Below are 16,470 nucleotides of genomic sequence, written 5' to 3' on the forward strand. Positions count from 1 at the left end.
ATATTTCCATAGCAATTTCATAATAATTTATTCCATCAAATACAACAAAAAATAGAACCCTTTAGTAATTCCTAAATGGATAAAATATTTTCTATGAAAAACTCCTAAAAATGTTTATTTCCAAAAAGGAATTAAACAATCTATTTTGGAAAGTATTTTCAAAATATTTTCTATCTCTATTAAACTACTAAAACTTTCCAAAGTTACTTCTTATCATAAATTATCCACCAAGATATTTTCAAAATGCGTTATTTACCTTTTAAACTAGGACTCATGTGCTAAAAATAGAACGGTTTCCTCATTCTCTCTATGGGAAGAGCCTGAATGACCAAATAGGTGTAGTTCTCCTTCTCTTAGGGGGGAGGAGGGGAAGAGCTTGGAGAACCACCTATACCAAAAACAAAAGGATAGTTCATTAGGAATAACATTATTTTTATCAACAACCAGTTTAAAAGAATAATCTCGAAAAATATCTTCTCATGAAAATTATTAAGAACACCAAAAAACTTTTCTTTGGGTGTAGTACTTATTTTGGTAACCCTTCTTAATTATAAATTATTTATCATGAATTTATAAAATTAACTTATTTTCTTTAAATTGGAATCTTGTGCAAAATAGGAAAAGTATTATTTTACAAAGATTTGAAAAAAAAAAAGAGCTTTTCCTTAAAAGAAAGATTTTATTCTTAAAGATCTCAAAGATTTGAGAAAATTTTAAATAAAATTGAAATATCTAAAGAATTAATTTTAAAAAGATAAGAAAACTCTTAACCCTTTTCCAATTTATCTATTTTTTAAAATGAAATTTCCTAACCATGCAGATTCCAACTTAAATAAGTTTTCCAATTTTGAAAAATGCATGAAAATTTATTTCCAATTAAGAATACCAAAATTTCTTAAGGCCACATATGCAATTAGTCAAGATAACATATATTAAAAATAAGAGAATAATTAAAAAGAATATTTTCAATGGCCTTTAGGGATTTTGGTAATTAAAAATGTATAATTTAAATTACAAAAATAGCCCTATAACAAAAAAAAATAGGGTTAGTAAAAATTGAAAACCTTAAAAGACCCAATTGTTGCAAAAAATAATAAGAGGCCTACAAAATAAGCCCAAACAACCAAAAGTAATTGGACCCGAATACAATCCCGTAATAGCATGCTCTTTGTGTAACATTACTTCAATTAGTCATATCTCCCTTGTTTCAACTCCAAATTATGATCCGTTTGAAGCATTGGATTCCAGAATTCCTAAACTTGAAAACCATATGTGATGTGCCCAAGAAACTTAGTGGAAGTGATCCTGATTTTGACTCAGTTGACGCCACTATGCTACCATACACTTTGTGTAGCCTTGCTTCAATCGACCATATCTTCCTCCTTTCAACTCTGAATTGTGATCAATTTGAAGCATTGGATTCCTAACTCCTAATATTCAAATCCATAGGGTTTACAATCTAATTTGGAGAACCAAAAGACAATTAGATCATTAAAAGCATTTCGTTCAATTGAACAAATAACAATCAATAAAAAAATAACCATCATATTACATGCATTCATTCTTTTGGGCTATGAGATTAATAGACCCTATAAAACAAAGTTAACACACCTTAGAACATATCTAAGGTGCTAGAACCTACCATAGGGCTCTGATACCAGTTATTGGGAACCTTGGATTACTTTATTCCCATGCCTTAGATCTTGTAGGGTGTATGCATTTATCACTAGACATCTCTAAATTTATTGTAACATAATAAAATGATAATAAAAACCATTAATAAATATTGATCTAGATATTTGAAATTCATACCTATGATCTAAATGTTCTTAGATCAAAATCCATTCGATGAAGAACATGCTTGGAAAAACTGGAGAGTCTCTCTCCTCATGTTGTTGCCCATATATGTATCCCGTGTGATTCCTGTGCATGTAGCCTATGCACATCTTGTGCACTTCTCACGCATGCGTCTTGTGCGCTTTTCATGAACATGGCTTCTACACGTCCAATTGTTGTAGCCCTTCATCTAAGGAGGTCTCATACACCCAAGATTTTTTGCCTGATGGCTTGAACTACGATCTTAACACTCAAAAGTATCGGTTTTGGAATGAAGGAGGCTATGTCTCTCTCTCTAGAGGTAGAATACAACTCTCACCAAAAGTCATTAGGAAATCCTAACCCATAAAAGGGTATTTATAAGGTTGCTCATTAGGCTTTAGTAACTTAAGCCTATCAAGGCTTGGGTCACTTAATTTAGTGTAAAACGGATCCTAATTGATTAATTAACCACATAAAACCATCTAATTAATCAATTAACCCAAACTAGAGACCTTGTTCACTATTCCTTATGCAATCTTGTATAATTACCAAAATACCCTTATGCACAAGAATGAACCTAAAGTCAATCCAATCCTCATAAACTATGTCATCATGGTATATGGGTTCAAAGCGGGAACCACTAGGACCCATAAGAGTACTGACTTTCTCATAATCCAATTTTTAAATTGATTCAACATTCCATTAAAGAGAATCAACTACACTCTAATACTTTATGTAAATAATAATGAGATGAAGTTCAGGTTTGTAACCTACTATCTACTACATGTAGACTCCCAATGAATCGGTGTTCATAATCTAATAAGGTAATGCTATCACCTATTAAGATTATATCTCAAATCCTTGAGTTACATATCTTACTTATTATGTGATCAATTGACATATTCTAGCTCAAAGGAGCATATGTTAAATTCCACTAAAGGAATTACTGTGACCACAAATTTCATGATCACATGTCCTTTTGATCACCTAAGGGGACACACTATCTTGATTCCATGAGATATCATGGTGTTTGTTTTAAGAATACTTGTTGCCACCAACTTCTATCAACAGTATCCATAGATATATATATATATGACCACTTTAGGGTCTCACTCATAGGTCAAAGTCTCTTATTGATTTCAACATAGACTCAAAATCCTCTCAAAGTTGAGAGTCCATGAAGTATAGTAGTTTGGTGAATCATGACATGTGATAGCCTTGCATCATGATTCATTGTAGGTCCTGTCCAATGTGTATCACATACGCTAGTGCACTAACCATGTGAAACCCATCTTGACGACCAAGATAAGTCATCCCTTCTGTTAGGAGGTGGTGCACTATAGTATTCATTTGATTGCCCAAATCCATGAACCAACTATGAACAACTTATCTACTTATAAATAACTCATGACTTGTATCTTCTGTGATACTCCTAATGCACCTAAGCCATGTACAATGTAAGAGACATGAATTGAATGTTCAAATCAATGTCAATACACAAAGGGATAACAAGGGGATAGTAAAGTCTAACTTTGGTATACAATGTCTTGCTTTTAGAGACTCAATCCCAACAGGAACAACTTCATGTCTTTTAGGACTACAACCCATTGGTAGGACCAACTCCATACACCCACTTCAGAGTGTCTTCCTTAAGGGTGGTAGGGGTTTTCACCCAAGAACCCATGGTTTGACATAAACAGTATATCTGAATATCATATTGCAACTTCTCATAGATATTTTCCATTATCAATCTATCATTTGGATATTATTTGGCATTATTCCATGCCATTCTTGTAATGTAACCACACCATGAACCATGTCCACAATATTGAAGCCATGATTTCTCATACCAATACATATCCAAACATCACGGGAACATTTTAAAACAATAATGCAAATATACTATGAACACCATGACATATTGAAATACTTATTAAAATCATATTAAATATAAGGATTTTCAATAGTTACTTTAAGAAAAGAAAATAAAGATATATAATAGAACGATATAAAATTCTCTATCTTATATTGACTTCTCCTTTGCAATTCTTCTATATAGACAACCTTTAATTATTACAAGGAATTGAAATAAAACAATGCAATTTTGGTTTCCTAGCTATAAAAATTACAGAATTAAGGTTTATGACATTTTTTCTCTTATTGCTAGTTTTAATAATTTAATATTGATAACTTTAATTTTCATATTCTCTAATCTACATGCTTGCAAGTTTTCAAATCAAATTTAAGGTTAATTAAACAATATTTTCTATGCATGCTTATGTTCCCCAATTAATTAGCATGTACTAATTATTAGTATTCTTCTTAAACTCAATCCATTAGTATGCTCTAAGTGTGTTCATAAGCCTAATTAATCATATGATTCATCAATCTATTTTTCACTTAAAGCAAGCTAAATAAACAAGCATGTTGATTCTTCCTTTAAAAGATACTTAAATTAAAATACTTCAAACCTAATTAACTTTGATTATAATTAAAACATGATTATAACTAATTAAATTCAGTTTTCAAACAAATCTTACCATGAATTTGCTTCATAAATTTACTTAGATGTTGAGAGTTTGCCCTCTTTCAAACATTCACATGTTTTTTGTTGTTGTCTAATAGTCAATGTCTAGCCCTTGCGTAATGCTTTTGCTTTGCATGAATATACTTGTTTCTAGAGTTATTTTATTTTATTTTATTTTTTTGAATTTCTTCTATAGCATTAGAATTAGAGTATATTTTGTCTTACTAAAGTGAGATTCAACTTCAATGAAAGGCCCATTATTTGCAATAATCTTCTTTTATACCCCATCCTGGTAATATATAAAGCATTGAAAGAAAGTAGAAGAAACAATCTCATAGTCATAAAGTAATGGTCATCCCGATAACATGTTTTGTGATATTCTAACATTCGATGATATGATGCAAAAAACTTGAATACATGTCTTTCACCATGGGGTTCGGTTTAGTCACGCCAAAAGCCTTTCGACTTTCTTAATTGAAGCGTTAGATTATTGAGGAGGTATAAAGAAGTTCATATATAGAAATCCTAAATTTTTTCATTATGTGGATAACTAAGATGTTAACAATCAATCCTCCACCAAGTAAGATCCTATTCACTTATCATTGCTCATGAGCAAATCCAACAACAAAAAGAGGTTAATTATAAGGCTTAGAGCAAGGAGTAGGAATCAATAGTGAATATGATTACTAGAAGGCAAGCTCTCTCAACTTAGTGTTAGATATTACTCTTTGGATTTCTCTTCAAGATTTAATTATCACTTTTTGTATTATTTTCGTAAATTTTTAGAGATTATTATTATTATTATTGTGAACTATTTTCACTATAATTACAAAAAATTGTTACAATAATTATATATATATTTATCAAATTTTCATTCTTGCTTTATGAGAAGATAATTATTCTTGTGCTTGGGGCTCATGTCACAAATTTTATTATCTTGCTTGAATATATGAAAGGCAGTTGACCAAATTTAATATGCTATAAACGTTTTGTTATCATTTGGTCATGTGTTCACATGTTATTATACCACATAAAATATTTTTATTTATGATAAGTATCTTGTGGTCTAAGTTTTATGATGTGAATTTTCATTTGGTCAAGTGATGCATGTCTCAATTCAGGTTTGGTTTTCTATGAATACGACCATCAATGCATTTGTCAATTTTACCCCTCCAAAGACTAAAATAAAAAATAATGCCATGACAGACTCCCTACTTTTATTATTATTTTTATCATTTATTGATATGATAATTAATGTTTATTTATTAAATATTAAAAATTATTAACATTTAATTATTACATCACAACTTGCAAAATAGTACAAAAGAAATAAGCATTTTCTATTAAAAGATTGTTAAACAAACATTTTATCATTTAAATTATTTTTAAGAAAAGGAAATTGCAAACAACCAAAATGAAAAAGTAGGTTTTTGAGTCACTAATTTGAAAAAAAAAAAAAACTGAAATTTTATAGATTAACTTTATTTTCATTAATTTAAAAATATTTTAAAATACATATTTTTTTTTTTCATAAATTAGATAATTATTTCCTAAAATACTATGTTACTTTATAATATTAAATAAAGTTATCAAAAAATTAATCTATCAGTTTAATTTGATAAAAGTATCTTACAAATTAATATATTATGAATTTTTTATCATATAATATAATATACAAATCATTGTGAAAAATTTATCTAGGATCTTCAAGTGATAAATAAAACATTTCTAATGCACTAATTAATAATGGTTTCATATCCTATATTATATTAATCCACTCAACTTCTCATCTTTTTTTAATAAAATTGAATAAGAATTTTGTTAGTTGACATCAACAATAAAATAAGAAATTTTAAAAATTAAAAATATAATTAAAATTAAAATACTTAAAAATTAAATACAATTAAAACAAAAAAACTTAAAAATTTTAAAAATAAAATATTGACTTTCATTATATTTCAAACTTTTTCTCGATATCCATATTTTCTACTAACGAAATAAAAGTTAATATTTTATTTTTATATTTTTAGCTTTAATTTTTTTTTAGTTTTAATTTTTAAAATTTCTTATTTTATTGATCTCAAATCAATTCTCATAGTAAAAAAAATTGTCAATAAGTATTATTAACCTGGTAAGTAAAAATGTCACTTTAGAAAATAATTATTTGATTTATATAATAATGCATGTATTTTAAAATATTTGTAAATGGATGATATTTATATCTAATTTATAAAAATTAAGTTTTTTGTGCTAAATTCTTTTAAATTAGTGAGTCAAAACTTGCTTTTTCAAATCAAAGTCCATTAAACACCACTTCTAAGAAGACTAGAACGATGGTAGAAATAAAATTCCTTCATACCCAAAAAGAAAATTTTCTCAAAATTCCTTCTTACAAAATAAGGAAAATTTTGAAATAAATATTTATTTATTTATTATTTTTGAATATATTTTGAAAGGTTCCCATTATAGTATCAAATCGATACATATGTTGTTATTGTTTTGTACTTTGATTTCATATTTATTCGCGTGCCCGTTATCCATTGGATAACAACCCTAGATTGATGGATAACAAACCTAGATTGACTTGATGCAGACGGTTCGGTTCAATGGGTTTTTAGGCCAAAACAGGCCTTAATAACCAATGGGCTACACCCCCTTTCACAACCCAACCCATCATGGCCAACAACACAGTTTACGGCCCTAGACTTGAACCTTGGACCAAGGGTTCAAGGTTAGCATGGTTGCACCAACTTGCTACTAGTTGGTTTGCGCCAAGGGTTGTAAAAAATATAATAAAATCATCTCAAATATCTAATATTTTTCTAGCCACTTCCATTTTCCATTTTCCATATGTAATATTACATATATTTTATTTAATAAACTTTAAAATATTTATATATTTATATAAAAGATGAAAAAATAAATATTATTGATTTTAAATTTTATTTATATTTATATTTTTTAAAAATTATTTTTAATTTTAATAAAATATAAATTATATATTTATGACGTTCACCGATTCGATCGTGGTTCAATCATCGGTCCGACCACTAAACCGTGAACCTGTAACTTTTTCGATTCCTACCGATCCGATTCTGAACACATTGAATATATGTATGGAATGGTTACCTACAATTTTGAAATTCCTAATGAACAAGAACAAGATAACCGTCGCACCATCTCAAGGAATAGTAGAAATATATAAGAGAATACAAATGATCATATAAGTAAACACAAACGATCATATAGTCAATAGATAGATATATAGCCTATAGTAAATACCCACTAGCGTGGCCCCTTGTGGAAGCGAAAATCGGCTGCAATGGCCTACTCTTCATGGTTTTCGCGTCTCCGTTCTTCCTCAAGAACCATTTACGCTAATTTCAGAAACCCACGCTTCAAAACCAATCACACCAACCCGATCAACACCACCGATGTTGTCACCTCAACTAAGCCAATTTTATCATGGTCAAGCTCCCTGCTTCCCCTGGCCCTTGCTGTCTCTGCTGGCTCACTTGCCATTCACGTCCAAACCAACCCATCTCTCTGTGATTCTTTTGATGTCGATGCTCGGTGAGGATTTCACATCTGGGTCCTTCTGGATTTCCTAGAAAATGGAGGAAATATTAAGAAAATTTTGGATTTTTTACTGGTTTCTTTTTATTCCATTGTTAGCGGCCAAAAATGGTTTTGCTGCTAATAACAATGGAAGTTCTTTGCTGGTTATTTAGCAGTGAAAATGCAGGAAGTTTCTTTCTGGGCATTTAGCTGTGTCTTATATGTATATTTGGCCTAGAAGAGTTGAGTTTCTCTGTTGTAAATATTTTGAATCAAAGCAATAAATAGAGCGTTTTCAGTGTTCTTCTCTCTCTATGATTGGGGCAAATGAATTCTTGTTTCAATAATACTGAGTTTGTGGTGTAAATGATATTGTTGGGTTTCAGAGGTGTCAGTGTTGGGGGCAAAGGTAGCACTGAGTTTGTGGTGAAGGGCTCTCACAAGGATATACCAAGGGAGCTTCTTGATGAATTGAAGGCTATCTGTCAAGTACTGTATCTTTGAATCATAACTTTAATGTGGTTATATTTTAAATGCTTGTTTGGTTGCAGAGAAATGGTAAAACAAATAAAATATGGCCCTAATACCTTTTATTTTGGAAACAAGAAAAGAAAATTCGTCACTCATCTGAATCTAGCACAAGTATTTGATTCGCTAGAGGTTTTGATTTCCAAGTAAAACAATAGAAAAACATACTATTTGAATTTGTTTTCTGTCATTTCTGCCTTTTTCTTAGTAACCAATTAATTGGTTAGTTTAAAACTGGAGAACTTTGAAAAAATCTTTAGCTTTGGATTTTGAAGTTGAAAGTAGGATGTTGTTGCAAGTCATTAATTTTTTTTCCTTATCAGATGGGTTATGATACTATTAGTTGTACAGGATGACATGACGATGGATTATGAAGAGAGGTATATTCATGGAAAACCACAGAACAGCTTTCACAAAGCAGTAAATATCCCTGATGTTGTTGTTTTTCCAAGGTGGAGTAGATTTTTGATCCTATGTTTTTTGTACTTCTAAATATTCTATTATTTGTTTGTTTGGCCACTTATAAAATAGTTGGATAGTTTGAGTTTTTGGTGATTCTATTTCTCCTTAAGATTGGTGCCATATCTTCTTACTTATAAGGATTTTAATCGTGTTGATATCTAGCTTAGGTGGTAAAGTCCTTGATTTATTATTAACACAAGATTTTTGGAATGCTCTATCTCTTCAATGATTTTTGATGACAATGTCTATCTTAGGTGGTAAAAGCACTTGTCTTTCTCCTAGTGTCTTGGGTTTGAATCTCTTCAGTACCCTTTTTCTTTGCCAATTTAATTGGTACAAAGTTGTATAATGGTTCTGTTAATTATTTTAGATGTACTGGACATGAGTATCTAATGGAAAGAAATGGTTCTTTGCCTGATGAAATATAAATACATACACTTAATAGCAGGCTAGGGGCACCCAATGTGGTTTTGTTGTGCTATTACCTGTGCAATGTTGATTCTGGTGGTGATGGAGGGTGGCAATGTTGTTAGTTGTGGAATGAATAACAATGATAGTGTAGGAGTGATGGGGTGGAGGTGTGATTGCATCGGTGAAGTATTCGAGGTCATGGTTCAACGCTAGTGGTGGTAAAGATGGTGGTGGTGACAGTTGTGATGATGGTAGAGGATGGCAGAAAAGGGGCTGTATGTGTTACTGGATTGACAATGGGAGAGCATTAGTGCATTGCTGGAGGGTGATGAAGGTTATTACAGAAAAAGAAAGCTTAGTGAGCATAAGGAATATGGATAAACTGTTGTTCTGATGAAAAAAAAAGAAGCTGCTGTTAATATTTCAGTCATGCTCATTAATTATGGGAAAAGAAGATACCTTTTAGACTAACCTTGTGATCCTTTTTAGAGTGAGAAGAGGAAGTGGTAGGAGTGATTGTATTTGAGGTGGCAATGCAGTGGTGGTGGAAATTTGCTTCCTTCTTTTAAATTTTCCATGTAAGTTCAGTACGTAAGTGTAGCACAAGATCTTCCAGTTATGAAGTTAAATAGAATAGTTGGGTCATTACTTTTGAAGCACATTGATTCTATTTCTGGTGGTATACTCTTGTCCTGCTTCCAAACTTGGCAGGTTTGAGTTTCTCTTTAAGGGGGAAATAATGCTGTAGCCATAGATCGGTTATAGAAGAATTGCCTTCTCTTAAAGCCTGAATCTGTGCTTCTGGGCTCTTGGCCAACTATGAGTTCTCTTTTGGTTCTAAAATAGTGTCCATGGTATTTTGTGTCTTTTAGTTGCTTTGACTCCTCTACTTGTTGGAGTTTAATTATTTACAACTCTTATGTTTACATCTGGTAAAATTCAAGTTACTGGTGTGAGTACTGTTGCAAGTTCTTGCTCATGTGGTTGTAGTAATTGTTACCATTCACTTGTTGTGACGGTGTCTGTTTTTCCCCTTAATTTTTGTCTATAGTTGATGAGTCTATCAATTGATTATTATTAATAGTTTGATTGAACTAAGACAGTGGTGTTTTTCTTCTTCTTCTTCTTTTTCTTTATAGTTGCAAAATGTTACAGCACTGTCTCTGCTACCATATTTGTAAAGTTTTTTCTCTTTGTTTTTGTCTGTTAATTAATGATTATTAGTAGTTTGGTTGAGTCTATTAATTGATTAATTGATGATTAGTAATAGTTTGATTAAGTTATGACAGCACTTTTCTTCTTTAATTATAGCTTATATAGCTTCTTCTTGAAAATGTTCATGATCCATAACTGAGAGTTGTCTACATGATCTTTAACTGATAAAAATGATCTATTCTTGAAAATGTTCATGATTGATTTGTGAACTTATTCTTAATATTTAAGACTCTTCATTGTGCTAAGAGTCTCCATTTTTTGTTGCTACATTTTGGGTCACTTGGATTCAAAGGGATGCTAAGATTTTTGAGGATGGAAAAGATCTCCTGTGAGTTGAGGAATAGTGCACAGTTTTTCCTTGGGTTTCCATATACAGTGAGTGTGCTGGAGTTTGTCTTAGCTTTGGTTGGAGTGAGGTTGTATGCTAGGCCCCTCCAGAGAGTAGGCTTGTTTTGGTGTTATAGCTTTTTGCCTTTTGCTTTTAGTTGGTCTCCGTTTCTTGATTCTAAAAAAATGTACCACCAAAAATTGTCATATGTACGATCCTTCTCTCTGTGTGTGTATACAAAAGATACTAGAGAAGTGGGAAGTTTAATGAATTGCGCATGAAGCTGTTTATGCTGCACTTCTCTTTTGAGGTCTAGCAATGATAGAAATATTATGATTCATAATTTAATCCAAAATATGTTGAGTGACCCATAATTGGTACATGCAGGTCTGAAGAGGAAGTTTCCAAGATAGTCAAATCTTGTGACATGCATAAGGTCTGGGAGTCCTCTCTAAATTTGTCAGTGGTGGCCACACTCTATTATTTTCTTTTTTAAATTTGTTTATTCTTATTATTTCAATTCTTTTTCTGTCTTTAACCTTTAAGGTTTTCTTTGGTTCTTGAAAAATTTGAGAGAAAACGAGAGAAAAAAAAATAGAGGGGAAAAGTGGAAGTAAAGAAAAAAAAAATTTAAAGTCCATAAATTATTTTTATATGCTACTTCGAACCTATTTCATTAATTTTAACTCTTCTACATAAAGACTAAATAATTTGAAAATGCATAAATTTCTTATTGATTTTAATTATAGTTAATTTTGTTTCATAATTTTCATAGTAAAACCAAATATGAGAAATTTCTCTGTACTTTCTTGGAAACAAACATAACACAAATGTTGGGTTTTGCTCTTTATTGAATAATAACCTCCATTTACATTTGAGTGGAATCATGTATAATATGAGGTAATGATTATTATCACTAAATTTGACTTTTGCAAGAAACCAGATTTGATGATCATATATATATACAACAACATATTGTAAATGAACTTGGGCTATCTAATCAAGTACTGAAATTTTTTTATTTTATTTTTTTTGAAAAGTAGGTTCCTATTGTACCATATGGTGGAGCTACATCAATTGAGGGTCACACCTTATCTCCTCATGGAGGTGTTTGCATTGACATGACATTGATGAAAGTATGTATTCACCTATCTCTTATTATAAACAATGTCTTGTTAGCTGTTGTTCACAAAATTTAGACACTGCATCTCAAAAATTTGCTTTGGAAAGGGAAATTGTTATTCTTAAAATGCCTCTTGTTTGAATTTGTGCATGGAGGGAGGGGTGCTTTTGTCCATACAACCTCCAAAGCACCCACTCAAGACTTACAATGCGTATATCTCACTCACTGTAAGTCAATTACAAACATGAAATGTTAACCTCAGTAGAAGTTGCCAATGCAAATTGCCTACCTCCACTTACAAATAGAAAAAAGCTAGCATTTATAATTTATACTCAGACCGACTTACATAGTAATGGGAATTAATGTTGGAAATATTCTTTAAAGACTTACAAGAAAAGGAGAAAGCTTAGTTCCAATGCCCAAGCTTTAATTTGTGACACTAACAATGATTTAAATTCATCTTGGGACTTGCCATAATTTTCATTAAGTTTGTATTTTAGTTAGTGGTTGATTTTTTTGTCAAGTTTTCTATTTGTTTTAGTCTTCTTATTATATTAGAAAAGTTTCTATTTCTTTTAGTAAGAAGATATGTGAATGTATCCATAGGTGCTAAGGTTTGGTTTGAGGTGGAATCAGAGTCTCTTGAAATCTTTATTGAAAAGTTTAGAGGGAGATTAGGATGTAGAGTTTTGGAGAGAGGCAGAGGCTTCTCCAGCTGGATAAAGTTCAGGGAGAAGTGTTGATCTTGGCTGTTAGAAGGAGTGGAAGCTTGCTGCAAAAGGAAAGTTGAGAATCCTTTCTGCAAGTATTGGAAGGAATTGGGAGCGGGGTGGGGGGGAGGGGTTTCTTGCTTGAGTTGCTAGTAATGGTGGGGGACATTTCCTTTAGGGCTTTATATGTACTAGCGAATCAAAAAAAGTTTTTATTAGTGTTTCCAAAAGGTAGGGGTTTTTTGAAAGGAGGGCCTACTCTTGCAAAGAAGCTTTGTAGCAATGGGGTAAACTACCCTAATCGGGTGAGTTATCTTGCTTTAGCAGTCATTGAGAGGAAGGCTAAGTTTGAGGTGGGAGATGCAGTGTGGATCTAGCTTGGTGAAAGGGAGGTGAGATAGAAGGAGTATCTGTGGTGTTTAGATAGGGGTCCTTTTGCTGGTCAAGCTTTGGTGTTATCATAGTTGAGAAGGTAGGCCATCCAAAGTTGGAGGAGCCTTAATCTTACTTCAGTTTGAAGAAGCTTTGAATGTGGAGTACTCTTGAGTAAAGGTTGAGGTATTCTTTTTATAGTGCAAAATTTACTTAAATAAAAAAAAAAGAGTGCACAAGACAGTAACCAAATGCTCAAAAACAGAAGCTAAGAAGTACAGCAACTCAAGGTGGGATAATGTCCCCTACAAAAAGTGGAAGACGGCAACTCAAGGGAAGGGATAATTTCCCTTGGTTATATAGTTTATATTTTGTAGAACTTAACTAGCTGTTAAAATGACTTATGCCTTATATCCCTCTTAACAAAAGATAATACATTTCCTTTGTAAACTCTTCTTTTGATTGTGCTGTGTTGCATATTTTTCAGTCCCACTGAGGGCAATATTTGTCTAGTTTGACCAACTTTATGAACCTTATTATGGTCCTATTTAAGTGGTGAAGCTTGTGTAGGCCCAGCTTAATATTGTAGGGTTTGTTGAGATCTTATTTTCTGTATTGGGCCTGTGTGGGCCTACTGAATAATTGTTGGGCATTATTTCTTTTTTAATCTGCTATTGATCCAATTTTTATGTGCAATACTATTAAACTCATTTTTCAATGGAAAGCTTCAATTTCAAGCTGTTTCATTCTTTCTGCTATAACATGGGCTTCACTAGATGTCTTGTCAACACACAACTTAATTGAATATAAATGTATTCTAGCTGGATGTGTTGTAGCAACAATTGAGTATCTGTTGGTAGAAATTTCTGTCCTTAGTGAACACACATGTTTTCCTAACTATTACTATGATAGCTTATGATTGTATTTTTTAACTTTTTGAATTGCAGAGTGTTAAAGCATTACATGTTGAGGACATGGATGTGGTTGTTGAGCCTGGAATTGGGTGGCTGGAGCTTAATGAATACCTGGAGCCTTATGGTCTATTTTTCCCACTTGATCCTGGTTAGCTGGAATCCCTCTTTTTTTTGTTTTTTTTTGGATCAGAAACCTAATAGATCTTTTCTACTAATTAAAAAGATCAAGAAAGATGAGACATCCTTCCACAGTGTACAAATTTAGATCAAGACAAGGAATGGGTACCTTTACATGCACCCATATAGCTGAACAAACAGGAGAAATTACAAAAAGTGAAACAACATTAGAATCTATTTTCCATGGAATGTTTCTTCAAAATCTTTTCACTGAGAAGTATTCCTGAGATGTGATTCTTCCCTTACATGTTAATCACTTCCTCTGATTCTACAAGAGTTAAAAATTGTAAAATACCTACATTAACGCAAGCTTAAAAAACACACTTCTGGGAAATTCTATCTTGAGTGAGTTTATGTAAGTTTTTTGCATTAAGCACCAAAAATGGGAACCTGTTGAAGGATGTTGACATGGCATTCTGTCACTAGACAACCTTAACAAAGTAACTTTGACTGCTTTTAATGCCCAAATCTCATGGAGAAAGACTTTATCTTCAGTATTGGATTATTGGAACTTGATTGAGATTGCCACCAAGCAAGCTTGTCCATTTTTACTTTGTAACAATGGTCAGACTCCTGCGTAAGGAACAATAAAGAAAAGGCCCTTCAACTGATATGTAGTTGCATACTATAATATCTTGAAGAGGTGATAGCAAATTAGCAAAACTTCAGGACACTCATAATAGGAGATTGATCTCACCTTCCCTACCCTCCACTAAAACGCCTTTAAAATTTTTACAAAAATAATGCTTGTGGACATCCACCTATGCTTGACATGATATATAAACCTTAGTAAACCCTACTTGTGAAATTTGAATGAAGGGTCACACTCATATGCTTTGATTGACTAGTGTTTGGGCCTGATGGGAAGTTTACACCCATCTCCTTGTATTGGCACCAACCTCCAGCAATTTATTTTTATTTCTATTTTTATTTTCTACCAAAGCTATCTGACCAACCATTCAACTTCATTACTAAATATTGGTCACTCTCAATTGAGGAAAAATGTATAGTGCTTCTACTACACCAACAGTATATTAATGAAACCAAATAGCTAAATAAACTTAAAATATGTGGCATGAGACAAAGCATTGATTTGCAAGACTGAGCACTGGACAAAGTTGGCTTGTGACACCAAAGCGGGGTTTGCATATTTTTGTGTTTAACATGACAAGATTATAATTTACTGCATTTAGTTTTCCATGTCATTTTATTTGACTATTTCCATAATAGCTCATTACTGTCACTGGCTGACACTTTTTATGAGCTGTGCTTGAGCTTTTTATGTTCGTCCAAACATGCTGACAAGCAGGGCCAGGTGCAACCATTGGGGGTATGTGTGCTACACGTTGCTCTGGTTCTTTAGCCGTGAGGTAATGCCTTTGCTTCATTAGCTGTAACTTACATGGGAATCTGATTTTCTGTTTACTGTTGACATTATTACCAGTGACTCAGTGAGTTTGCTGCCAAAAAAATGAAAAAAAAGAAAGAAAAAAGAAGGTAAAATAGTGGCCCAATTTTAAACTTGCCTAAGTGTGTACTAGATTTATACTAGATTTATTATTATTATTTTTGGTTACTTGTCCTAATCCTAATAATTGAATTTTTGACTTAGTACTCTTAACCAACATTGCAAGTTCCATAACAGTGGAATCAATGCTTCAAGCTCATTTATCTACCCACATTGGAATAGGGAAATCTTTATATTATAATAGATCTTTCATCTCATTTTGTTCTTGGTATTCTTTTCCCTGCTAGCCTTGAGACTGGACTTGCAATCAATGTTAACATCACTTGGTTCCTCATGATGCATGTTAGGAATGTTCAAGGCTTCAATTGACATGAATAACCAAAGGGTTAAATGCTTCAATTTATCTTTCCCTAGTGAGAAGGTTTGGATTGTCACCATCCAAGAGACTAAGACATAAAGCTTTGGCAAGTTTAAAATTTGTATTGTTGATGCGCTTGGTGACCTATCAATGTGGTCATGGTTTGAAGTTTCATTTCAATGAGTTTTGGTGAGCTTAGTGTTTTCCTTAAAACTATTTAAGTTTCGAAATTGCCTCAAGATTCATTTTGTTTCTTCAAAACCTAAAATATTTTGTCATTTCAAAGGTAATATTTTAAATTTAATGCAATGGTTTGGCTTTTAAGCCTGAATTTTGGTAGTTATAGCATGGAATCATTCTTATAATGAGCACCCGACCTTGGTTCTTCGTGGTTCAATGCCTTGGAGTGTGGATTATAATTATTTCTCGCTTATTCTTGTATGTCTATTTTGACATTTAATGAAGTTCTTAAAAAGGCCTAACCTTGGCTCTTCATGGTTC

At 32.1% G+C, this 16,470-nt stretch overlaps 1 protein-coding gene across 1 annotated transcript in view; it reads left to right on the top strand.

Moving 5' to 3' along the window:
• The first annotated feature begins 7,493 nt into the window (after positions 1 to 7,493).
• Positions 7,494 to 16,470, top strand: part of LOC100242784 (D-lactate dehydrogenase [cytochrome], mitochondrial) — a 43,238-nt gene continuing 34,261 nt past the window's right edge. Inside the window, exons 1-7 of the mRNA XM_002267285.5 lie at positions 7,494 to 7,918; positions 8,290 to 8,392; positions 8,783 to 8,883; positions 11,235 to 11,283; positions 11,891 to 11,983; positions 14,000 to 14,114; positions 15,453 to 15,513. Coding sequence (XP_002267321.1) covers positions 7,668 to 7,918; positions 8,290 to 8,392; positions 8,783 to 8,883; positions 11,235 to 11,283; positions 11,891 to 11,983; positions 14,000 to 14,114; positions 15,453 to 15,513 — 773 coding nt within the window. The 5' untranslated portion in view covers positions 7,494 to 7,667. The remainder of the gene's footprint in view (positions 7,919 to 8,289; positions 8,393 to 8,782; positions 8,884 to 11,234; positions 11,284 to 11,890; positions 11,984 to 13,999; positions 14,115 to 15,452; positions 15,514 to 16,470) is intronic.

This window comes from Vitis vinifera, chromosome 8 (assembly GCF_030704535.1).
Source record: "Vitis vinifera cultivar Pinot Noir 40024 chromosome 8, ASM3070453v1".
Classification (NCBI taxonomy): Eukaryota; Viridiplantae; Streptophyta; class Magnoliopsida; order Vitales; family Vitaceae; genus Vitis; species Vitis vinifera.